Raw genomic sequence first — 26,307 nt, forward strand, 5'->3', positions numbered from 1 at the left:
TAAAAATCAAACCCTTTATTTTCTTTTACAAAAATACATATTTGCAGTCATGTGATAGTTATCATAGTTGTTACCAGTTTACATGGTTCCAAGAAACTACAGAGTGCTCTGGGTTAAATATTTCAGATAATTTACTAAGAATTGCCACTTAGTTTCTGGATTAGAAATGCTATTCACCAGGGTGCGCAAAAAAACTTTGCAAGTTCGAAATTAATGCTGAAGTGATGTAGTTTAAGTAACATCATAGATACATTAAACTTTTGGTCATGAGTAATTGTATACAAACCGTAACAGTATTAAAATACATTATTTTCATAAAAATACCATTGTGACACTTTATAGCTAAATAAGACATTTTTAGAAAGATGGTATGAAATATTTATCATACAAAAGCATATTCTTTTAGCAGGATTATGACATAAGTTTTTTAAAATTCTATCCAAGCAGTTAAAAGCAGAATTTTGTTTATAACTATGATCCACTTGTCATATAAAAGTGTATGCTGTGTACACTATAGCATTACGTTTATTCTACTTGAAACCGGTCAAAGTACAACACTGCCTGTGGAGCAGCTGAGTTCTTACATACCACTGAAACTTGTTCGAGAAGATAAACATCACATTCTTGTTGCTTAATATGCGAGGAAAAAATTACTCTTTATGCATGTCTGCCGTATGCATATACTGAGAATAATTTCATGCTACAATCTTTTCTTGCCACAGTTTGACCTTTCCATAGGCTTTTTTTCAGCTGAAGCCAACATCTTTTCCCTCCAGCCCCATTACCTCCTCAAACTGGTATAGGTAATTTAAAAAAAAAAACAACAAAAACTGACTGCTATGATCTCCAACTGAAGCAGACTCTGTATCAGCTAACGCTACTGAATTCACTGATTTTAAAATCGGTATTAGAACACTACTGTGTTTACTTCCTGTGATGAATACCGCATGCTTACATTTACACTAGTGATCCACTTTAAATCCTGAATGTCAGCAGTTTAAAACCACCAATTAGTACACAATTATTTTATATTTAAGGCATGTGAGTGAGAGCACCCTAATTAACTGATACTGAACACGAGGGACTGCTCTTCAGGAAATTTTTGTCAGCTGCCTTCTCTTCTTTAAAGATGCTAAATTAATATGGTTTTGGAAAGTTTTGGAAAGATGTTAAGAAGGAGAAATGAAGAAAGTTAAGAACCGATCTGATTATTTCAGCTGTCCCTGAACCAGTTTTGAAAACAATGATTTACCAGTAAAATACCTCAACTACAATGTATTCTGAACCAAGTCACACAGTATGTCAGTTGGACTTAGCACTAGATGAAAACTAAAAGAAAAAAAAAAAGAAAAAAGAAAAGCAATCAGGTACTACATCAACAGGACAGTACAGGGTCAATATTGCTCACCCCTGAGTTAACAGGATTGGGTATAGCAGCACCAATTGGAAAACATTCTGCAATGCCAGCACTGCACCGTGGTCCTACGCTGTGGTATAGTTTCATATGCCCACAGATTTTTCTTTAAGAGCACTTATTTAAAACATTATTAGACACAGGAATTCCTTTAGTTGCATTGGTATTTCAGTGGAAAAAACCCAGTGAAAATAGTATAGTGGGCTATACTATTGGTACAGTCCATTTGTAGTGTTAATATACTGTTTAGAGCTGTGCTCCGAAGTTGGTAAGCCACTGTCTTCTGTGATGCTACACTGGCCTTTTGTTTTCTGCACACAAAAAGCCCAGTAGAAATCATGTGCCAGTTTTGAGCAAGATGTCCTGTAAGTCATCTGGAAGTGCTAGTATAATATCATTGATGTGTGTCTGCAGCTTTTTCAGTGTTTCAGTTTTCACAGGAAGCTGTTCTCTGTCAGCCTGCAACTGCAAAGGTACATTAAAACACGATTTTTATGAAAAACGCAAGTTTACTTTAAGACATAATAAAGTGACATATTAGCAAATCTGGGAAATGAATTCCTCATTTGCTGACTGAGTAGGAATTTGGGCAATAGCAGGTTTCCTCAGCAACTACACAGCAGCGTGAGCTAACACCAATTTGGACTTTCAATAATCACAAGAAAGTTTGGTTTTCTGCTGCCCCGAGGATTCAGCCTTGCTCCCACTCAGGTCAGTCACAAAGTTCCAGCGAGTTTTAAGAAGACAAGATCAGTACAATGCTTCCAACATAGCTGGGCAGTGTCGGGAAGCCAGCTAACTCTTCAGTCATGGCTGAAACGAACTGGTTTTGTTGTAAAAACCTGAATGACTGATTGCTTGAGCTACCTAGATCTTAAGGAATATTTTCATTTAAGTACCTAAATACAACTAGATAATAGTTTTGTCTAGTTAAGTCAGGCACATTTGAGCCACGTTCAACTCAGGTACTTACCAGTTTATTCTTTAACTTTAAGACAAGATCCACCGTTTCTACTTCGGTATGCTTCTGACTCCAGAAAACCAAGTTCTAAAAGAATAAAAAGCATTGAAATATTTATGGCAATGTAGATAATTTTCAAAAGTAGTTATAATTTATGCCTACTGTTCATAACGGAACTTCTCCTTTTCCTTATTTTCATGCCATTTACTAAACTCATTTTACTCATGTACTGTCTCTACTATGAACTGCAAGATCTGCTTCATTTGCATGTTTGCCCAGGACTTCGCAAAACGGGAGACTAGGACACAAACACAATACAGACAAATACAAAAAAAAATCACGCCAAACAGGTTTAGTTTCAAAAATAGCATCTACAATGCAAAATGGCAGTGAATGTTTACCAAATCAGATCTGCCAGCACAATGAAATATTAAAATAGCGCCAGGCAGCACTTCTGTTTTGTAGGGCATTAAAGGAGATCGCATAGCTGATAACTAGTACAATACCTTAAGTGGATTTTCTAATGGCAGTTCTGTTCCCCTACCCCTTTACTATTCACCTGTTAAAGACACTTGCTCATGCACAAGAAGATGTAAACACTTGGATCAAAAGAAAAAGCTAATAAGGAGCACAGTCAGTAATAAATTTGTGACACATTCCCTTTTCTTCGCAATAAGTTAATGTCAAATATAGTTGGGTAGATTCTAGGTGATATAACCAACCTAGCTATTGCACCGCAAATTATCTGGGCTGCTCTATTTGGGTTGCTACAATGTACTGTTTGGGAATTGACAAGGCAAGGGATACAAATCAATGGCTTTTTAAAAATAACCAGTACAACTTTTTTGTTTGTTTTAAAGCTGTGGTGTTGACTTATTTTCTTGTTCTTCTTATTCCCTCTTTAGCTGTACAATCTCTTTTCCTCTTGCGATACCTTTATCAGTTGTTTTGACTCAAACTATGCTGATACCCACTTCAGTAAAGAATGGATCTTACGACCTAAAGATAATTTATATGGCAATTTGTTACATAGCAATCAACAGATTTCACTTCTCACTTTCCAATTACTATGGATCAGTTGTAGGCTTATTTACTATCCATAGCTAAGTAGTTGTCAATTTTCTCTAGTACTCGTTGAGTTTATACCTTCAAAGCTATAAACTATATCAGAACTAAAAACGTGCTGGAACTCCAAGGAAGGAAGCTGAATGAAATAACGTTATCAAGTATAAAGAATTATTTTTTTTTTGGGGGGGGGGGGAAATATTTAATTTCAAAATACAAAACAAAAAAAGATCAGAAGTATTTTACAAATTATGACAGTCGTTATAAAAACGGTGAACTGCATTTCATATTGTTCTCTTTGCTATGTTAGTTCTACCTTGTACTTGGTTAACAAATTCATGTTTTGCTAAACCAGGCTTGACAAAGTTGTTAACATTTTAATGTTCAACCAATGAAAACTGCAGAAGTAAAACTGACTTGAGGGAGAATATATTTTTATTACAAGATGACAAATATAATCACAAGCACATATTTTTCTAACCTCATTACAGAGTGCTTCTAAATGAAGGGCCTCCAACTTCTGCGTCATTTCTTTCTGACGACTCCTAAACCAACCATCGAAGTTGGGCGATTTCAAGAAATGCCTGATAAAACACAGAGGCAAAATAGCTTTTATATTTTAACGACAATTTTGATACCACTCTGTTTTCTATGTCATCAACTGTAAAGTAATTATGTTTGTGGTTGAAGAAGATATTAGGACCCTTTCTGTTTACTTTCAAAAAAGTGTAATATTCTGGAGCGTAACACATGCTTCTATTAATCAAGACAAAGATTGGGAAAACAATGTAAAGAAAAGGAATATGAAAGACAATGAAGATTAGGAATTTTGTCAGGAAAAAAGCAAGGGTCAGTCTGAAATATTTATTTCTCATTTTTATCTCTCTGTTTGATTAGAAGGAGGAATCAAGTTAGAACCAGAAATAAACCCACAAATAATACTGGTATGCAAAGACCTGTAGTGTTAGTAGCATCTTATGAAAACCATTAACAGGTTACAGAGAAACAGATTTAAGGGCGTAAAGTATACTAAGCACTACCAATTCCTATTTGTCTAAAAGTAAGTCTTACTCAAATCAATACTGATAATAAGTTTGCTCAGGAAAAGAGCATTTGTATTACTGATTTGTCTTCATTGACATAATTTAATTTTTTATATGCTGATGAAAAGTGACCTGTAAAGTCCTATCCAGTCTCCTTTTAAACCTGATGTGAGCTGTGGTCCTGCTTTTTCCAGTGTCTTCATGAAGTCATCTTGGCTAAACTGCCTCAGCTGTGGTGGACTCTATGGAAAGAAAAATAAATCATTAACATACCGTAACTGTTTTCTCTAATTACCAATTTCCAGCTCATTCAGATTATATTTCCTTACCTTCCATGGTGATATGCATTTTTGCAAAGGCATTAGGCTTGCCACATAACGTTCCTAGGGAAAGGAAAAAGAAAGGTTGTTTGCATAACCAGTATTAAAGATACACAGTCCACGTGTTATGTTTACTTATCGCTTGTGACCACAGCATTTTCTCATCTAAGTATTGGTACAGGGTGGGTCATACATAGTTACCACATGAGAGCATAAGGAGGAGCCTATCTAATACCATTTGTATTTCCCAGCTACAGAACTTCGCGTCAGCAAGATTCAAGAAGGACAGGAAGCAAATGTATACGTGGAATATGTGTATCCTGAACTCCAGCCTCCAGTAAATAATCTCTCTTTTCTTTGGTGACGCTCTGCAGGTACCTTCATATCACAGGCGATTCCAAACAGTAATCCCATTTTCTGTCAAGTATTTGGAAGGGATTTTCAGAGTCCCTTGTACAATTATTAAATATAGAACTGTATCAGCTGTGGGCATCTCTGCGGTAGCGACGCTTGGCAAAGGCATGGCTAGAGCCCCAGCTGGCTATCGAACATAGGGAGTAGTGGAGACATTTCTCAGCAAGGCCACTGCTGAACCTTAAGGCCCGGTGACAGGAGGCAGCTCCACCTTACCAGCTCACACAAGCACAGCCATAGAAGCTGCTATATATTTTAAAAGTGTTTGTATGCAAATGGCCATACATTCTGATCTGTGAACATAATCAGCTTTGATAACATTATGAAAAGTCTAGTTTTATCTTTTGAAAAAGCCAAGGACCCATCCCTATACTTTTCTTGTGGCAGAGAACGTAAAGGGTGATCTCACCCTGTAAATTTAAGATTTATGACAGAAAACATATTAAGTTTCTCACTTGAAGTGAAAGTTGGAGGAAGATGGGGGGGGAATGCCAGGGAAAGGTTTTAGATTTACCCTACATGTCCATCAGTCTCAAAAGAACAGAAAAGAAACACAAATTTTAAGGAAAAACTCCACTAATCGTTAACACCCAAGGACAAACACGTGTCTAGGGATGTTCCAATTCTCCCAGACAGAAACTGGACCTGATCACGCATGCTCTAGAATGACGAAAAGTTCAGGTCATCCACAAAAAAAAGTGTTCAGAGAGCTCAGAATAGGACAGCTGATATGTAACATCCAATGCCTGAGGTATCACTTCCCAATTTTAGCCACTTGCCCAGAGAAATGACTGGGCCCCCAGATCCTTTCCTGCAAAGCTGCCTTCCAGCCCGGCGGCCCCCAATATATACTGCTGCATCGGTCTGTTCCTTCCCAGGTGCAGGACTTTGCACTTCTCTTTGCTGAACTGCATGAGGTTCCTGCCAGCCCATTCCTCCAGCCTGTTGAGGTCCCTCCGAACAGCAGCATCACCCTCTGGTTTATCAGCTGCTCTTCCTGGTTTTGTACCATCGGCAAACTTGCGGAGGCCACACGCTGCCCCTTCATCCGGATAATTAACGAAGATGTTGAACAGGACTGGACCCAGCATTGACCTCGGGGGTATGCTGCTAGTTACTGGATAGTTACTGGACTTATTCAGTCATGCTGACACCACAAAAGCTACTCTGTATTCTATGTGTAAAAAAAACATTAGTCTAAGAACTCACTAATGGAATAATGAAACTTTCTGTCAATTCCAAAAAATACCGTCGAAGAATCACACTCTGTGCTTCTGTAGGACGTTTCTGTTGTACGCCCTTTAAAAAAAAAGAAATAAAATATCACAATAAGTCTCTTACCCCAAGTTATTTAAATATGTTTAAAATATTTATTCCGCTGTTTCTGCACTTACCTGCCATAAGCTTACACATAGCACCCCTACCCTGAACCATGAAAAGAAAGCAATAGAGTAATTTTGCGCAGATATTCATCCCTTCAATTGCTGATTTTTTATTTTCACGTGAAGAAATTCAAAGAAAGAAAAACATCCATCTAAAAAAACTTGTGCAAATCAGTTAAAGTTTAGAAGCTCTGACTCTTACACACCTCACACGTGAGATTTCTCCATGAAAGAGACTACAGGGGAATGGCAGAGGGTGGAAAATCCAAAACAGATGAACTGATCAATCACTTAAATTCTCTAAATTATTAAGGTAACTTCTTGAGTTCTACCATTCATGTTGTTATAGAAACTGCTAACAAGGCATCAGCCCTTCTTCCACCATGAGGGTGTATACCTCTCTGTTCAGTTATGAACTGGGGCGAAGGAATCCGAATCCCGTTGCATTTCAGTTACGCAGACAGAGCTCAGCCTTAAAATGCTGTACGACAGCACACAAAACAATTTCCATTAAGAAGAGAGTTGCACTATTACCTTTTGTAACTGTTTAACGATTTCTTCATCTTTGTTCAAGTATGGCTTGTAAGAGGTATAAACACCTAAAGAAAAAAAAAAGCATCATACAGCCAAAGGAAAAATGCGGTATGCTTTTTAAAATTAAAATACTGGTAATTTAACTCTGAAGCAACTTATTACCAGGTTTGGAGTCCAAAGTTTTTAGGTTCTTCAGTTTTTTCACTTTCACCTGCTTTGGAACTTCACCTGCCAAAATATTTAAAGCCACCTTACTTGAAATTTCCATCCCTATTACTGGATGCTACAGTTAATGTACACCGATTTTTAGAAATTTATACTTTTATTTGCAAGATTATCTAATATTATAAGAAGCATTAGAAACGCCAACAAGCATCCAAGTATATATCCAGAAACATCCAGTAAACATGTGAATAACAGCATACAGGCTTTTCACTTTATATAAAGGTTCCCTGTTGAAAAGAGGAAAAAAAAAACCCCAAACAACAAAATCAAACAAAAAAAACCAGAAGGATGACCTTCTGAATAAAAGCAGCCAAAGAAAAATACTGACTGTATAGCAATGAACGACTGTTTCATTAATTTCTATTGTTATTCCATCTTCCTTTGTACCCCCTTAGCGTAAATGCTTTCAGGAACAAATCTTTAGTACCTTGGCCAAAATAAACACTGTATACAAGAAATTAAAAGGAGTAGCCACAGATAAAGTGCTGTAATAAAATGAATTTAAGTTTCTTTTTCCATAGGCCAAACTAATTTTGCTTTTTGTTTTTCAAATATATCCATCTCCAGTCAGAAGACACTAAACCCTGTTAACAGTCTTGCAGCCTCAGTGGAACATTCTTCTTAGATCTAGTTGGATGCTCAACTTCAGAAAATATAATAGTATAAATTGCTACTGAAACTGCAGAGTGGGGAGGAAAAAAAAATAATAAAATCACAAGTCCTCTCTTTGTCCCTAAAGAAATAAAATTTAAATTTTTAGAGTCAGATCAGACAGATACATCTCTTGAACTTCCTGACTAGGCATTTCACACAGCTGCACCAAAACTTTCAAATTTCATACCTGAAACTGTATATCAAATTTGAAGGCATCCTGTGTATAAGGCTTTGCAGAGGTTTAACAGCTTAAGTAAGATTCTGTTTTCCAAACCTTAATTGCGCAGCAGCTAGCTAACTCCTCCCCATCCAACCCCAAACCCCCACAGGTATTGTGAAGCGTGGACAGGCAGGATATTTTAAAGCAAAGCAAAACCTTGCCTAACTACATGCAACACAGTACATAACCCTTAATTAGTGTGATGTATTCAGAAATTTGTGGTGTATTATCCTAACTGGATATTTATGCGTTCCCACTTTCGGAACAGAACAGTGAACCTGTCACAGCAAACAGCTGCATTCAGGAATTTCATATAATAATTAGAATACTACAGTATTTTATTACAGGCTAACAACTGACATGTTATCCAAAGATTACATTAAAAATTCTACTCCATCATGTAAGGCATTATACAACTTGAACAATTAATGATTGCTGGAATATTGCCAGATTAGAAATATATTATCAAAATACTGTCAAACAACTTATTATACTACTGCAACATTCAAACTTAGCTTTCACATGGATTTTACTTTTTGTGCCCCTGCTGCGACTGATTTATTACATTTTACTCATCCTGAAATTAACATCAGTAACAAATTATGTTTCTCATTTTAATACCTTATCTGTAGGGATACAAAACCCAAACTGTGCGAAAGGTAAAACATTATGACTAATGAGTATTGCCACCTTTTGCATTTAATATACCAGATTTGGCAATACAAGAATACAGTACTCAAGGGCCTAATTTCATTTGACAGATTTACATCCATGAGGATTTGGTTAATATTAAGCTAAATTAATTGAACTAAATTATGTAAGCTTGTAAATAAGTATGCACACAGTTAGATCTTGTTGCACAGGATTGCAGAAGATATTTGTACATTACCTGGAAGTTTAATATCTCCAATTCGGATAATGTGAGGCCAGTGCTGAAGCGTTTTCGCAAAAAAAGGATTCGTCACACCTAGAATGACAGACGGTCTAGAAAAATAACAACCATGTTTAAAATATGATAGTAAGAGCTTCTAAAGGTCAACTTTAGTTCTTAACTTGGAATTACTTTCCTTTCGTATTTATGAATTACATTTTAAGTTGCACATAAGAGCACAGTATGTTTATCAAAGTTTTTAAGTTTTAGAAACTAGCAAGACAGATGTATCTTAAAGTCCATACAGTAGTGCAGAATAAAAGGGACCTCTTCTGCTTAGAGTCCTGGCTAAATTCTGCCCATTTGCAATGATGAGAACAGGATATTATCTGATCTCGGGTGGGGGTTTTTTTGTGGTTTTTTTTTGTTTGTTTGTTTGTTTTTTGTTTGTTTTTAAATGAGCAGGAATCTAACTCATATTTGAAAGACAAATTGCTACTTTTCAAGGTTTGGTTATAACAAATTCTCAGTACTTCAACGTGCATGTCAATACGACTGCTGTTTGTATGAGACTTCTACTACTCAGATGACATGACTAAGAGAGAGAAACACTTAATATCCTATTTCCTTTCCAACACTTTAGTGTTCTTTGTTAAAAAGCAATTATGAAGTGATGAAGTACAAGCACATTAATAGCATTGTGACCAAGCTCACAACCTGTTAGATTTTTCTAATCAGGTCTGTGCTTGGAATGTGGCTTCAAGGATGCATAGGGGCACCCAAAGAACAGGAGGCAGTAAGAGCATAAGGCTGCTGCTAGACCACAGGGCTTCAGAATTTGGGATTTATAGCATTAATATGATGAAATATCAACATATTTTTCACATTAGTGGCTGCCATCCACTTTACAGGCAAACGTTAGCTAAGGAGAGAGTATAACTGCAAGTCTCATTGGAACTGCCGCATTAAAAATAGGTTATGATAACTTCTTCAGATTGGTTTTAAAAAAAGCCCCGAATTTTAAACACATTCTGTACACCATCCTTACGTTTCTTGTCTCTCAAGTCAAGGTGGGGAGAAAAGAAAAGTAATCTTTCTTTAAATTTTTATTCAGTTCTTCCAGCTATATCATGGTGGCAGTTGGGCATCAATTTCTGTCTCAACCTACAAACATTTCTGACTTTCATTCCTCTCTCCACTTGTTGATTATAACTCTATATCTCAATGAAAACTCATTAGGCATTCACAGAGAGGACAAAAATCTGATCACACGGCTCTGTAGCTTAGTGTAATGCCTGGGATATGGAAATGGCAATTTTCATCTCTCCATTCCATCTTGGAAAGAGCAGCATGAAATTGTATCAGTTTCTCAGAAGTCTTTTCTTGCTTGTCATTGACTCAACCTTCACCAGAAAAATCACTTCTTCTGACTTGTACTGCTGTTCAAGTATGTTCACCTGAAAACACTTTATTCTGGATATTACATATTTTCCCCCCACTCATTTATATTTTTTCATTATTTTTTCCCGTTTCTATAATTCTGTTAACTCATTTGCGTTATTGATTTAAATTCATTGGGATTTGCAAATGTTCATGATTTTTCAGTGCTACCACACGAGTTACAGTCTTTCTTCCAAAACAATGATAAAGAGCAGTGTCCATAAAAAGGTCTCAGCAGATTCCTTTGTTGTACTCTGAAAAATCAGTTTATGTTTTATCTTTTGTTCTTTTCATGGCATGTCATAAGAATCAACATAAGAAACAAAGTGAGTCTCAAAAGAACCCAAACAATAGGCGCTCTCCTACTCCCTAGGAATGGATCAAGTCTGGCCTAACTTAACACAAAACCTTCTCATCTCTATTTTGAGTGAACCAAAAAGCAAGTTTCACACAGAATGTGTTTGGACCAATATACACAAATTGACCTTCTTTCACTAACTGGAGGGCTAAAGACCAAGGGTTAAAGTCAAGTAAGGCTTTCATTTACACACACAATAATAATTCTCCAGGTCAAGGTAAAGTGGTAGCAAAACATGAGGAATCTTGTTTCGCTGCTGCTGGTGATATAATAGGAAGACTTGGTAAGCTACCTGGTCACTTTTAGGAGCCTTAATCTATCATATTTACAAGAATCAATTCTGATTTTAAACCACTGAAGTGATTTCTGAAAAGGCATGATAAATCCAAACATCAAGATGAAAAATACTCCTTGCTCCCCTCTTGCTAAAGGTAGTAAAATACACAGAATCTGTATCAGTCTGGATTCTTCCCCTTCTCGGAGCCACTGCTTTAAAGCCTATTTCCAATCTTTCCATTTTCTTTGTTTTCTGTAAGAAAGCCAGAGCAATAGTAGCTCTTTCAAATACTAGCATACATACTGAACAACCTTTCTGTTTTGCTACAGAAGAGCAGATGCAGTTTTTAAACACAGGTTACTAAAGCTTAACCAAACTCTTCATGGAATTATTTTTAGAAATTAAATTACATACTGCATAACCATCCCCATGGAATACAATCTGAAACATAAAGCCTATGTTTGTATGTTTTTCCACTGCTGTTATCTCTGGCAATACTTTACTTGAGAGGAAAGATACAGTAAAAAAAAAAACCCAATGAAACAAACAAACAAAAATACCCCAACCACCACTGCCTGTGCAGACTTTAGAAAAAAATGTGTTTATAAAAAGATCAGTGAATTTAACTCATGCACTCCATTCCCAAATGCATTTAAATAACATATAGTAAGATATTTTGAGAGCATATACCTCCAATATAAGAGTAGGATTAAAAAAATATAATGAAGGGGAAAAATTGTGTCCTTAAGGCAGTTTCAAACAAAATTGTTTTTGTAAACTCACACTCTTAAAAAAGAATCTCGATTTCTGAACTATTTACAACGTTTTTCTAACAGACTTAGTGAAGAGATATTTACTTTTTAAATTATTGTCTCAACTAGGTCACCGACTGGATTACCTTTACAAAACAGCTGTAGGGCTGTTGAATTCTAGAAGTCACTTTGTTTTGTAATTGCTTAAAAATAAGACAGTTACAGAACAATTTCCTGGGAGTTATTATGGAGCCGGTATTGCATAGACAAACCCTTACTGAAAAGCAAAACTTCCTCCTGCTTTCATATTTGCAGTTTTACTTATTCTGTACACAAGTATCCTATACAGCTCAAATATAGTTTGGTTACTACATTCTTTCATAACTTCTTTATCCTACCTAACTAGAGCAAAAACTTCAAACAGCTAACTACTGCACACTAAGACAAATCTTATTTATAAGCAATCTAAATGTATTCTCTAATGATAGAAACTCATAATAGTTAAGCTGTATCTTAAAACAGATTTATGGTTACAAGCGGCTTTAAGCAACAACTTCAAAACAAAATTTGATTTACTCACGGGGCCTGCGTGCGAGTTGTATATTCTTTGAATTCACTGTCATGTATGGTAAAGTATGGCCTGAAATCACTGCAGTACTTTAGTGGTGAAATACAGCTGCAAGGTAGAAAGAGAATAAGCTTGTATGTATACAGTGCAGAATTTCATGAAAGAAACAAGCAATCTAAAATTTGTAATGCTTTGTTATAGTCAGATCAAATGAAGTTGCACTCAGCTGCAATCTACGATGACTCACTTGGTCGTTAGTTAGGAAGCTCCACTACATTTACCTCACAAGTGCCAACACGGTTTCTGAAGATTCTGATGGGGATGGTGCCATCACGACGAGTGGCTCCCCGAGCAGTACGAGTTCCCAAAGCATCTGAATGTGAAAGAACACTGGGCAGAAACACCTAAAAACAGATTGGGGTATTTTAAAACACTTAACATAACCTGAAGAAATATGTATTTGATTAAGAACTGGATAAAAAGGAAGTTTGCAGTAGTATTTAATAGTCATTTGAAAAACATAAAATGCTCATGTAGAATAGAACATTTAATGAATTTGCTCATTTATTGCAGTTTCAGCCTGCATGTTGTCCCAATTCTTTTAGCCAGCTTTACAGAAAAAGAATATTAGAAGCAGTCCTGATAAATGTTAGTCTGCAAGCTATGAGATACGTGTTATGGAACGGTCATAGATCTTTGACTTGTGGGAATTAACAGCTTCAAATAAATCAATCAAAACCCGTACCTGAAAAGATCTACTTCATGAACAGTGGGTAAAGCCATGGAGATCTGAGCATCTGCCTAAAAGACAGCGCAATGCTTGGTTTTTAGTCATCAGAATACCTAGGTATTAAATGAAATAGTTTCCCTTAAATGCTTACAGACAGTAGATGTTATATATCCTAATTATTTACCACTACTGTACTACTGCAGTATATACTACATTATCTGCACACGTAACTATTTTTGTGTGCTAAAAGCAAGATTTCCCCCCCAACACACACACCACTTACAAGCATGCAACTTTCAGTCCAGAAAAGATAAATACTGAAGCTGTTCTAAACAACAGTCATGCAGCACACGAAGGCACAGATTTGTTTTATATCCATCTTCTACAGATTTTTAATTTGATTTTCATCCTGAAAAAAAACTAGTTTAGTATAGTTTCACCCATTAAAAGGATGTTCAAGCTCAGTAATTCTGTCAGCCAACTATCCTCTCCCAGGAGCTGGACATCTTGCTTCTAAAGTACTTGAGGTAACTGGGTTAGAATAACTTTTCTACGAAGAATCCAACTCTAGACTCCTCCACTCAGAGTTGCAAAGACTGTGGATTTCATTATTATCAAAGCGTATGAGGATTTGCTACCAGTTTTTTATGAACAAGTTTAAAGTAAAAGAATGAAGGCAGATGTTTAGCTTTGTCTTAGGGTTACATACAATAGAAGTATCTAATCTCTACCTGGTGCATATTCTGCACTATTGGCGTTGTTCCAGGCTTGTCACGATACGTTGGAATCCGCAACTTTGAAAGAAAGAGAAAGAATTCTTTTTTCTTGTATTTAATACATGAGAGACTTAAAACGCTGACTTACAGACAAGATATAACATTTAAAGAGGATATACTACAGTATGATGCTTAATTTACAGAACATCCACATAACAATGAATACTTAGCTGAAGATTATGTATCATTGCTTCAGGAATCAATATGCACTACTATGTAGTACTACACTGCAAACTGAATATTAGAATATGAAAATTATACTTCACTTAAAAAAGACTATTGATAACATTAGTCACAACTATTACAGCAATTTCAATAAAAATACATTTAAATGTTGGAGAGAATGATCTGAGATAAAGTTATAGGGTTTTAAGTTAGTACAGAATTACTTTTAGAAAAAATCGTGTCCTAAAACATCAGACATTCTGGTGTGTATGAGGCAGAATCCAAATAGACTGAATAACAAATGTATTTTTCTGACCTCACAGTCTGCATCTATAAGCCTTGAGTGCTACAAATATAATCATACTGGCAGCTGGTGTGCACAAATGCATGTAGTTTATACACAACAATTAAAACTGACTACCCAAACAGTGTTAAAAAACAGGAACAATACCGCTGAAGATGATAATTATGGCTTTTCTCAGTTTAGGAACACAATTTCAGCTCTCACGGATAAGAATTACCGATGAGATAAATGCAGGCAATACCCAAACAAGACATACCTGACACTCATCATTACCATCCAGCATCCAGAGCACTGCTTTATTAAATTTGGGCTTTCAGAACAGCTTCAGAAACTTCTGCTTCCTCTCCCTGGTGATGTACATGCATCTAGCCATAGACTTGAGAGTATCTGCTAGGAATGCACTTCCAACTGTGACCTCTGGATCCACCAAATCCATTGAATTGCATTTCATATGAAGATGCTATGGCTCCGAGAGGCCAAGTTCTTAGCCACCATTTAACCTCTATAGTTCCTCCCCATGCACTAGATACAACCTCTTTAATAGCTTTCTTCAGGCACATTTCACTTTCATTGAAAATTATCAACAGACCGAGAAATTAATTTCTGGTGTGTGAGCCAAAGAAGATTCTTCCTTGTCAAACTTTAGGAACGAGAATTATTTTCATCAATATATTTAATTTGCTTGATAGAACTTAACTCTCAGTATCTTGTAGTGTTACTTAATGTTTGATTTGACAAATATAACTAGCATTAAGGTCTCCCGGAATGAATATTCCAGAAGGAATGAGTACCTATGCAGTAAATGGAGGGGAAAGCATACCCAGAGAAAAACAAGCGCAGGAGTACCTACTTTCATTATAATACCCATAATAGGTACTTACTTTCATTATAATACCCATAATAGGCAAATGCAGTATTTTCCCTGGAGCTGGTGGTGGCCAACGATCAACATCACTACAAACTTGAAGAAAAAGAGTATAATTTAGAACTAGTTTATATATGCTATAACCCTGATACTGTAGTCTCCTTTGTGCACACTACAATTTTAGGTTAGTGCTGATAGTAAGGTAATTCTACTTATCCATTGATTGCTCTAAATCCTGAAGTTTTACAACCTTTTTAACATTCTTAATGTATAATTTCGTTGGAACTATGAAGTTTTTCTTTTCAAGAAAACAGCATCCTCGTCTTCCATTTCTGTATCAACTAGACTTGCAATTAGTTGAAGAAATGTTACATGAGAAACCATGAAAGTACATATTAAGAAAGACGTCTATGTACATCAGCTACTGTAGAACAGGTAAACACAAGTAGTTAAGGAAAAACTAGCTTTCTAGCTTGGCTAGAAAGTTTTTCAGCATTTTGTTGTAAACAATTACGACTATCAGTACTAATTCCAGTAGTTTCTGTTCATAATGCAACCTGTCAAGAAAAACTGCGTATCTACAGGTGATTAAAAGATGCAATTCCTTCCTCAAGAACGGTTTCCACAAACTGCTGCTCAGTGAAGGCACAAAGACAAGAACGTTGTATAGGACAGACACAGTAGAACGCAGCACTTCTATGTAAACAGCAAATAACTTTCCAATTTGGCCCTCTCTGGCTCTTAAAGTTCTACAATAAGGCTGAGGCACCTGTTATGAGTGCTGCTTTGTTGCTTTTTCTCTTTGGTCCAAAAAAAAAAAAAAATTAAAAAAAAAATAAAATCACACAACCCCCTCCCCACCACGAGATGACATTTGCAGAGTTCCTTAACAGAAGTTGTCAGAATGCCCAAAAGGACTCAATCTGTAAAGAGTGCGAACTAAGGACTGCCATCAGCTACTTGTGCTGAGCACTTGGTCCTGAAACATACAACAAAACCTTAGATGTTTTTTAGGGGGGAGCTTCAACTGTCCCATGGAGGATCCAAAATTAGATTAGCTCTGTTCAATGATCTAGAAATCAACCCACTGCTAAAGTTTCAACCCTCTGCCCTGCAAGAAGACAGAAACAAAACCTAGAACGTGACAGTGCTGTTTATTTCTCTGAAAGTAGTATGTCATATTACAGGAGCTCTTCCAGAACAACATAATTGTACCACTACCTGCTTCCAGGAAAGCTTCACTTTTTTCAAAATATTCTGGTGCTATTTGCTTAAGCATGGTGCGAAAGAGATGGACATAAGGTAGCTTGCTGATGAGGACCAGCGACTAGAATAAAGAGTAACAAAACAAAAATATAATTTTAAGTTATAACCCTTTCCCTCAGTTCTATCACAGTTCTACTGGTTATCCTCAGAGAACGTCAAGTGTGATTTTTCTCACACGTGCAAACCAACCACAGATTTGACTACAGGCAACTGAGATCTGAGATCACTGAAAATTAATTAATTTAATTTCCAAATTAATATTTTCCTAAAAGAATTGAAAATTGAGAATTGAAATTACCTTCTGGAAATAGCCTCTTTTTAATGATTTGTCTCGAACTTGTCTGAAATACACATAGCCATAGTAATACGCTGGATCTTTCTGCAAAAGAAAAGAAAGAATTCAATACCCCAACCTGATACTGCCCTTCTTCCGAAGCATTCGATATGCATTTTAAAAGCTTATTTCTCTGCAAGCTCCAAAGTTGATTAGATACAATAAACTAGAAGGATTACTCTGTTTATCAGCATTATGTTTTTTCAATAAGTACTTCAAAGAGAAAACACCAGTGTGTGGAAGCAGCTGTGCTTTCTGGCTTTGCTATTTTTATCTACATTCTCCTGACACACCATGAAAGCAAAAATAGAATAAATTTCCTGAGGAATAAATCAACACTCATAATTTGCAGAGTAGCACTAAAAAATTTTAGCAGTTAAAAACCTTAAATCCCTGACTTGAAAAAATAAAAACTAGTCATTCAATGTATTAACGTTATAAAAGATTCTTGGAGCATTAAGTAAGCATGCTCTCACATTTCGAACATTAAACACCAGGTTCACCTTTCCTATAAACAGGAATTCAAGTATTTGCCACAAACAGATCTAAGTTGAGTTTGAGAATCAGACTTCCGCTAGCATAATTAAAGGCCTCAATATTCTGGAAGGACATGCTGAGAACAACTTTTTGGCCACTACCTCTTTTAGATAACTGCTCCATCTTCAGAAAATTAAGGGTGGAAACAGGAAGAGACATAGAAACTTTTTCCCAGTTATAAAGCAGTTCAAATTTCCAGTAAGATAATGGTTTTTACAGTCTGATCTACAGGTTTCTAGTCAGTAGCAAAATAGGTGTGCTCATCAATGTAATTCCTTGCAGTCTAAAGCCATAGTAAGCAAACTTAAAGAATAGTTAACAGAACTAATTATTAGTTAATCATTATGATAATGACACGCTATAAAAAAAATTGCTGAGCTTTATTTTTCAGGACATCCAGTTCAGAGATTTTGTTTTTCAAGCATTAAATTTAAGCATGAAGACCCATAAATTAACATTACCCAGAAGAAATTAACTTCATTTTTTCTTATTTCCAACCTTTAAATAAACTGGTAGATCTCTATCCAATTGGTCCAGAAAACAACACAATGAGACTTTCCTTCCAGGAGACCGTCGAAATCTAAAACAAAATTGTGTGTCCCCCAGACAACCTACATAGGGGAAGAGATAAACAACAAATAGACAGTATTCTGAGTTTGAGCCTTGTTTAACATGAGGGCTTGCCTAGAGCCAAAGAGGTAAAACAGTTTCGGTTCATTTATCTTGCACTGCTATTGTGCCCTGCTATTGCGATCATTTATATATTTATATTTTTTAAAGTGAATAATTTGGCATCTTTGGCAACAATAAATAGTCCACCTTCAACAAAAAAAGGTCCCTCTGCCTCACAATGAGTTTATTAGACCCTCACGTCCCTAAGCAGCTCTACTAACGGCTGTCCTCCTACTGTTATTACACATTTTATTGGTCTGCCTGTATAGTTCTGATTATCTTAACAATGTCATTTCTCCACTGAATGACTGCACTTAACCTTTTTTTGACACCAAACAGTTCATACATAAGTCACTCTGTAAGAGCGTATTAGGCTGATCTCTTGTAACTCCATGTGCAGGTCTAGGACTCGGTATTTTTGAAAGTCACAAAAGTAACTGCAGAAAACTGAGCGGAACTGAGAACTACTTCCCAGTAATACTCCCGAGGAGTGAGGTTTCCCTTAATTTCTAACAAAATTAATTTCTGAAAGAAAAACGTAACTAAGTATATTGAATATGTGCTTCCGTTATCAAAGAAACTTCCTCCAGGTGGAACATGAGAACTGAAGTATCAGAACTTGTATCATTGATATTCTCATGGCTGTGTCCTTGCCGTTACAAATGTTGTCTGCTGTTAAAAGAGAAGCAGCTCCAAAAAACCTTTAGTTCAAGTAGAAGCGAGATAAGCTGAACAGAATGTGCTGTTCGTGGCAACAATGATAAGGGGGACTGCTAGAATCTTAAGAACACGATGATACATTACTCATTCTAGCGAACCTGTAAAAAAAAGACCCTTTGGAATGCAGTGTTATTAACATGAACACAATTGAAAGACAACATCTGAGCATTGCTAACCTGCGCTAAGAAGACTAACTTCACTGTAATGATGTAAACGTTCACATGAGTAGCTATAAAAACCAATCTACTATTAAACTTATAGCTACTGTTATAGCACTAAGTTTCCAGTTGGCAAAGGACACTTGCTTCTCCATACTGAATCTAACAACTTCATCAATGCTTTGCTCCTACAGCTTCTGGATGTAATTTACAAAGACCTCCAGGGAAAAAAAAAAACATGAAGTCACTACTGATCATCTGAACTCTTCACAGCTGTCCTGTCTTATATCAGCCAGTGCTAATTGACTAAACAGTATGGCAGAGCTCCGTTCTCCAGATAACTTTCCTTCACACTTAAAAGCTCAGTTTCATCTTCTTCACTTTCAGGCACGTACATACTGCTACAGCAACCACAGACAGCCCAACCCCCCACTCAAATTCACTGGCCATGCGACTGGCAGCGTGGATTAATGCTGGCACATTCAGAGCATTCAGGTCTCAGCCTCAGAACCCCTTGAAGTTGCATCAGGAAACCCACGATGCACCAAGACAAAACCAAAAGTAGCAAAACACTGTGTGATGGGATAACCATCCAATCCAAACAGGTAACTAAAGCAAGTGCTTAGCAATATAAATCCAATCACATCAAGAAAAAACACACAGCACATGCCAATAACAAAGCACTAAATGTTTGCTCCAAGTTTTCATAGCTAGTTCTCTTCACCCAAAGGAAAAAAAAAAAAGCTATTATAAGAAGCTACACGCAGAATACCTAAAGGTAAATTACCCCTTAATCATCATTACGTTGAAGTATCATTCAGAGTATGACTGCTTCTTATGTAACAAGATAATCCGGTACGTAGAATTTGAAGAGACTGGTAAAAATCCCTTCTTCCTTCAACTATCCATGCAGAAAAGGTAAAAGCATTATTTTAAAGATAACTGTACTAGGAAACGTAGCTTAAAAAATACAAAATGTCTCATGATCCAGGAACTGATTAAATCCATGTTCCCCACTAAATTCATAGCCACTACAAGTCCTAGAATGATACCTGTTCATAGTTGTAAAAGAAGAAAAAAAAAAAAAGAAGAGTTGAATTAATCTTTTGAGCCATGAAAACCCAGGGAAGACTGACATAAAAGTTTAGCTGCAAGCTAATAACTTCCTTCACTGCTATATTACCCAAAGCTTTTCTTTCTATATTACAGCCAACGATGAAAAAATAAGTTGTTATAGATAACATACACTCCCAGCAAATTTCTCTAATGCAGGTTTTATGTAGGTAATCCCTCTACATCATTTGAAACTTCAGGCTACCGAGAACGATCAAAGTTCCTAATAGGAACACTATGAAAAGCAAAAAGGTGGGTTTTTTTTCCCCCACTGAAAGTAAACCCTCCTTACATATTCACATTCTGCCTAAAATAACTTTACTACCACTCTTAATTTGAAAAAAAAACAAAAACCAACGAAAAAAAAATCAGCCTTTGTTCCAAAGGCATTATTTTGTACCTTCAATACACCTTTTGAAGGCTGGACAGATTTATAACCATTAACAATGAGAGTAATAAGAAGATACAGTTAACTCATCTTCTTTTTCAATAACAGAAAGAAGCTCTTCCTCTATTTACATACAGGATATCAAGAACATAGAAAATATATTAATTTTACTGACATTAAGATAAAGAGGAAAAATTAGCCAATAGAGTTTGTAAAATAACGCAGGAGAGCTCATACACATATTAAAAGCACAGACCTGCATCACCCCATACCAGAGAATCATAGAATTACTGAGGTTGGAAGGAGAGCAATGAAAAGCACAGTAAAAGCAGTTATAGCGACAAGTCTCTTACTACAGGGTTTGACTTTTGTAAAGAAAGAAACATAAAAGTAAGCCTCTAGTTCTGCCGTATCTTTTTGCAGGTGGTCCAAGTCATCAGTCACATGCCTCCAATTTCTCTTTGGCAGCAGAACAGTAGAAGTTTAGATTAAAGAAGAATTTAGCAAGCAGGACCACACACAGCAACAGAAGCATCAAGAATAGAGAAGATCTAAGATAGCCTAGATATTCCCTTCGCAACTGTTCTTTCTAAATGCTTTTGAATTTAAAAGTCAGTTTCACTGTTATGAAATTTAGAAAACGTACATTTAATCCTTTATGAGAAGATGGTTCCATATCCCTTTCATTTGCTTTATTAAACCATTCAAATTCTGTGCCTATACTTCTCTCTACAACGACAATATTATTATTTTTTTTAAAAGTAAGATTAAGATGTTCATTCTTTACTTGCAAAGTATTCTCCAACATCTGCATGTCTGTCATCTGGAAAGTCTTATACATTCACATTCTTGATATTGCATTTACATTTGGAGGAAAAAGGAGAAAGAAAAAAAAAGAAAGTTCCCCAATCTTACTGCAATGCAGACAATTACAGTTTTATATATAACCTTACATGCAACTTTTCGGTATCGTAATATTAATTAAAATATTCATATAGTCTATTTAATCTAGACCCATTAATTTATACTGCCAAATTTTATCTTTTTTTAACATAGCTTAGTCCAGAGACAACTACAGAGTAAAGGAGGCACTTACCTGAATTAGAATCTGGAAAAGACAAATAGCAAATATTGGTTTTCTAAATGGTGAAGAAAAAAAAAAGAGAGCCATTATATTTCCTGAAATTACTAAACTAAAACCAAATTATATACTTATACAGCAATCATGGCTTACCTCTTTATCTGTGAGTTTTGAATGTGGAGGATATATTACCTACAGGAAAAAAGTATTATTTTATTTGAAAATTAACTGGGTATAAGCAGTAAGCTTCTATTAAATATTTTTATGATAGAACCCTCAAGTACCTGCCTAGCCTTAGGCTATTTTCAATGGTAAGCTATTATGTCTCTGTTCTTATTTGTTATGCTTTTAAGCTAACTCGAACACCCATCTTTATAGGGTATTTTGGATGCCAGCTGGACACCATGTAGATACATTGAAAAATTCAGAGTACTTGAGGCTTTTAGTGCAACAGGTCTCAAAGGAGAGCAAGATTACACCCTTTCGGTTTAACTTATACATATGAAATGCAATAGGTGATTCCACAGAAAGCCAACAGCACAGTATTATCTGAAATCTGCTGCAATAGATAGTTAGGTGGGAGTAATTAAAATTGAATCACAGAACACCCTCTATATTAATACTAACTCTTGGAGGATGAACATTGGCCCCAAAGGAGAGCCGGGCGCTGTGAAAGCTCAAGGAATACACTCAGAAAGTGTACAAAGAGACTTTTGTACCGACGGAAAAAAAGTAAATTTAATATGTTTTTACAATACAGAAATCAAAACTGATGCAACATAACGTAAGATATGGAAGCACCATCATTTAAAAACACACGGCTGTACAAAATCAGTGATTATGCAAGTAAGCGTCAAAAGAACATACAGGAAAGAAGACAAGCCTGAGATACTTAAATTTCAGCTAAAAAGCTCCTCAAAAAAACCCTCAAAACTACTGAAATGGGTGGCTAGCTTGTAAGCAAAGGAAATTCAACATAAATTCAAAGATCATGTTTCAAAGATGGTTTCAGTTCTTTCATAGCTAGGAACTTCTCTAAGAACCAAGGTTCAATGCAAAAACACTAACTTAGTCTAGAGTCCTCATATTAGTACACCACTAACATCCAGTTATTTAATTTCATCTTGTTCAACAAAACGTAAGTGAATGTATCTGCTGAAAACATACCACTACCCTACTCCACAGAAAACAACCCCTGGCTATGAAGTCTCCAATTCATTTCTTTTTCCCCTCAGTCCTCTATCCAATGATGTCCAGGCACACATTACACCTATTAAATATAACTAAAGCTAAAAGTAGACATATGGTTGGAACATCTGCATACTGCATTTACTAAACCTATCACCATCTTTTTTTAGCCTCTTCACATTTTCCTACACTACCTTATGCTAAGCAGTACACTCAAACGCAACTTTTTCAGGAGTTGAATGATGCTGAAATGATCTGCAGCTGGTCAGATGACTGGAGCACAGACCAGATTGAATTCATACCCCTTTTTCTCACTAGCTGGTCTATCTTCCCAGAAGTTAAAGGAAGAGGAGTAAACCAGTTGTAACAGTTACCTCTCTGCTGTCACATCTCCCCAACCTTTCTGACCTGCACGGATGGCCACGTCAGAATGATGCCGTGATAACGAAAGAAAGCACAGCCCTGGTGAAGTTTCCCCAGACTTCACAGCGTTGTGAACAATCTTACTAAAGAAATCCAAATTGAAAGGAGCACCAATCCCATTCCTGTGAGCTCCTGCTATGCCCGCTGCTCATCACCAGAAGGTGTTGAAGATGAAGCTCCCCATCAAAAGCACAAAAGCAAAGGGGAAAAGACTGCGAGGGAGAGACAAAGCAGCAGAATTAGTGGAGACCATCACTTCCTAGTTTCCAAGTGTTTGCCTCCATAACCTAGAGGTCCTTTACAGGTATTTTATTCCCCCCCCCCCCCCCGAAATAATAATTTAGCTCGCTAGACAGGAAACAAAACAAAACAGCCTAATTCGTAGGTGAAAGAAAATTAACTTGAAAAGTGTGATTAATGGAGGAAATACAACTTTGGTAACTACTTGAGAACTCTTCCCCTGAAACACAGTTATAGGAACTTTCTTCTATTATTGCAGCAAGGAGCTGCTTCTTTCTGTCTAAGGAGTTTCCAAGAAAGAAATAAAACATTTTTTGTGTGGGCGTGCAACAACAGAAATGCTTGCTTTGCGTTTCCATGTCTTTTAATATTCTATACTGTTAAGTAATCTAATTGTTAAGGAGTCAAACTGAAACTAAAAGCAAATTATTCTTCCCGCAGCACCAAAAACCTCAGGCCTTAGTTATGTAGGCATTTGAAGTTTCATTTTATACATCCATTCAACTGAAATTACCGGGACTCTTAACAGAGTTGTTTGCAGCCAGGAGAGACGTTACTCCGTGCTTCCCTCAGCCACAGAGCACACTGTCTGCCTAAGTCACAGGTTATAAAGAGATTTTTGTCTTTATTGCTAATAACACCTTATAACATCAAGAGAATATAACCTAAATAATTAGCACAGTATGCTGGTTTCTTATTTGCATTTATCTTGCAGCCAACAATGCATATCAATTAGGTATTTAAAATACTGTAATAGCTAGTTTATTTGAATTTTAGGCCAGTCTACCATACCATGCTAACACCATTTTAACAAAAAAAAAAAAAAAAAGGAAAAAGACAAGATATTTTTCCCTGCATACCACTGTTTGCTGCACAGTCATATGGCAAAACAGGATGTGAAACTAATCTGAATTATAATGATTCTTTCTAGTTTATGTCTCAGCCCAATCAGTTCCCTAATGCAGTTCCACCATGCAATTTCATAGATGTTTGCCTGTTGCACAAAATGGCAAAGAGCAGCGGGCAGTTAGAAAAACCTGCAGTTTGCGGCAGCGTCACTAATGCATCGTCACAGTTTGACACTCCTTTAATGGTGCAAGGAAAACGCTTCAAACATTTAGATAATTTATTTACGTACCTTAGCGATCTGGAGAAGAGTCTTAATTATGAAGACTACTTGCATCCACACTACTATTCTACTCTCTTAAAATCCTTAACATCTAGATGTCATGGAAATTAGTGCTGTTCGTATATAGAGAAAGCTGATGATGCACTTAACACAGACCTCGGCAGGAGATAAAAACCCTTCACAATGGCACACTGACGTGACAACCAGCATAACGAAGACGGCTGCCTGCAAGCAATGAAACTCACCTCACGCTCCGTGACAGCCGTCGCTGACAGAGGCTGTCCCACCACACGGTCCCCCCGCTATGGCAGACCCCGCGGCAGTACGCTCCCCCCCGCCGCCCCCAGCCGCCTCCCGGGCTTTTGCACAATCACATTTCCCTCAAAACACCGCCGAGCTTCCCCCGCCGCCGCGCAACACCGGCACCAGAGGAAGTGCCCGATTCCGGCGGGGCCCTGCCGCAGAGCCGCCCGCCCCCGCAGGGAGCGGTGCCCACAAGCCCCCCGAGGCCTGCGCGGCGCCCCGCGCCCCGCCGAAGCCGAGCGGCCCCCGCCGCCTCACGTACCTCCACGGCCTGGCCCAGCTCCAGGTCGAAGCCCACCACACACACGCAGTGCAGCCAGGCCGAGAAACGGTCCCAGGGGAGCAGCGACAGGCACCGGTCCGGACCATCCGGCTCCGCCAGAGTCGCCGCCGCGTCCTCGCCGGCCTCGACGGCGGCAGCGCCGCCCGCGCTCCGCTCCCGCAGCGACATGGCGCTGCCGGCCCCGCGCCGCCCGGCCGCCGCCGCGCCGGCCCCAGCGCCGCCGCGGGGGGGGGGGGGGTCACGTGACCGCCGCCGCACCGCCTCCCGCGGGGAGTGGAGCCGCCTGAAGCGGGAGAGTCCAAGCGGGCACGGGCGGGGAGGGGGGCGGGAGAACCCAAACCATTCCCGCGGGGGGAGGCGGGCGCAGCGCCCACCCGCGGAAAGGCGCCGCGTCCCGGCGGCCTCGACCACGCACGGCGCGTCCTGCCCCGCAACTGCCCGCCCTCGCACCGGCCCCGCGCCCCGAGCGCGCAGCCGGCGCTGAGGAGGAGCATCATCATCGCGGGGTTGAGGCGGAGCTCCCGCGGCCCCGGGCTGCCCGTGTCCACGCGTGCCCCGGAGCGCGGGCAGATAACCACAGCCGGCGAACGGCCTCCGCGCAGCGTGTCGCTCGGTACCGAAGAGGCGCGTCCCACACCGCGTCCCGCCGGCTTCAGCCGGGAGCCGGCTGGAAACACCCCGCTGGACAGCCTGACCCTGCCCGGGAATGCCGATAAGCGACAGCATCCTGATCTCTCAAACCTACCTTAGTGTCTTAGCCAAAAGCCAAGCTCTTTATTTAATAATGTAAGAACTTTCTAATATTCTTTTAGCACAGCCCATGTCGCATTTATATTTCAGTAGGAAACACTTTGTGGAGTTGTATGTGCTAAATATAGTAAACCAAAAAAAAAAATCATCACCCCCTTCCTAACCTGTAACTCTTATTGAGTTACTCACACTAGACTTTTGGTTGACTGCTACCAGAACAGCTTCAGCTCCTCTAGATGCAGACAGGCTGGCTGCCTGAATTCCTCGTGCCCTTTTTTTCCCCAACAGAAGTTCCAAATACTAAACCCAAGATACTACATCTCTACATACTTAATAGAAAATTTATGACTCTAGATGCACTGTTGCCTTAAGACCCATTAAGAA

At 38.0% G+C, this 26,307-nt stretch overlaps 1 protein-coding gene across 2 annotated transcripts; it reads right to left on the reverse strand.

Moving 5' to 3' along the window:
* On the reverse strand, positions 1–25,492 carry DENND6A (DENN domain containing 6A). 2 transcript variants are annotated; one of them, XM_074602238.1, is made up of 20 exons: positions 25,153–25,491; positions 21,761–21,799; positions 21,623–21,665; positions 17,974–18,086; positions 16,903–16,983; positions 16,560–16,665; positions 15,355–15,434; positions 13,960–14,022; positions 13,244–13,299; positions 12,780–12,902; positions 12,511–12,606; positions 9,122–9,216; positions 7,296–7,361; positions 7,134–7,198; positions 6,427–6,516; positions 4,813–4,866; positions 4,616–4,725; positions 3,922–4,024; positions 2,388–2,462; positions 1–1,879 (listed from the first exon to the last, which is right to left on the reverse strand). In XM_074602238.1, exons 1-20 carry the CDS (start codon positions 25,339–25,341, stop codon positions 1,751–1,753), a joined length of 1,776 nt encoding a protein of 591 aa, XP_074458339.1. In that variant the 5' UTR covers positions 25,342–25,491; the 3' UTR covers positions 1–1,750. The 2 variants fall into 2 exon arrangements, with proteins under 2 accessions (XP_074458339.1, XP_074458340.1); XM_074602239.1 differs by lacking the exon at positions 7,296–7,361 and having other exon boundaries at positions 25,153–25,492.
* Between the last annotated feature and the right edge of the window lie 815 nt (positions 25,493–26,307).

Source organism: Larus michahellis, chromosome 10 (assembly GCF_964199755.1).
Source record: "Larus michahellis chromosome 10, bLarMic1.1, whole genome shotgun sequence".
Taxonomy (NCBI): domain Eukaryota; kingdom Metazoa; phylum Chordata; class Aves; order Charadriiformes; family Laridae; genus Larus; species Larus michahellis.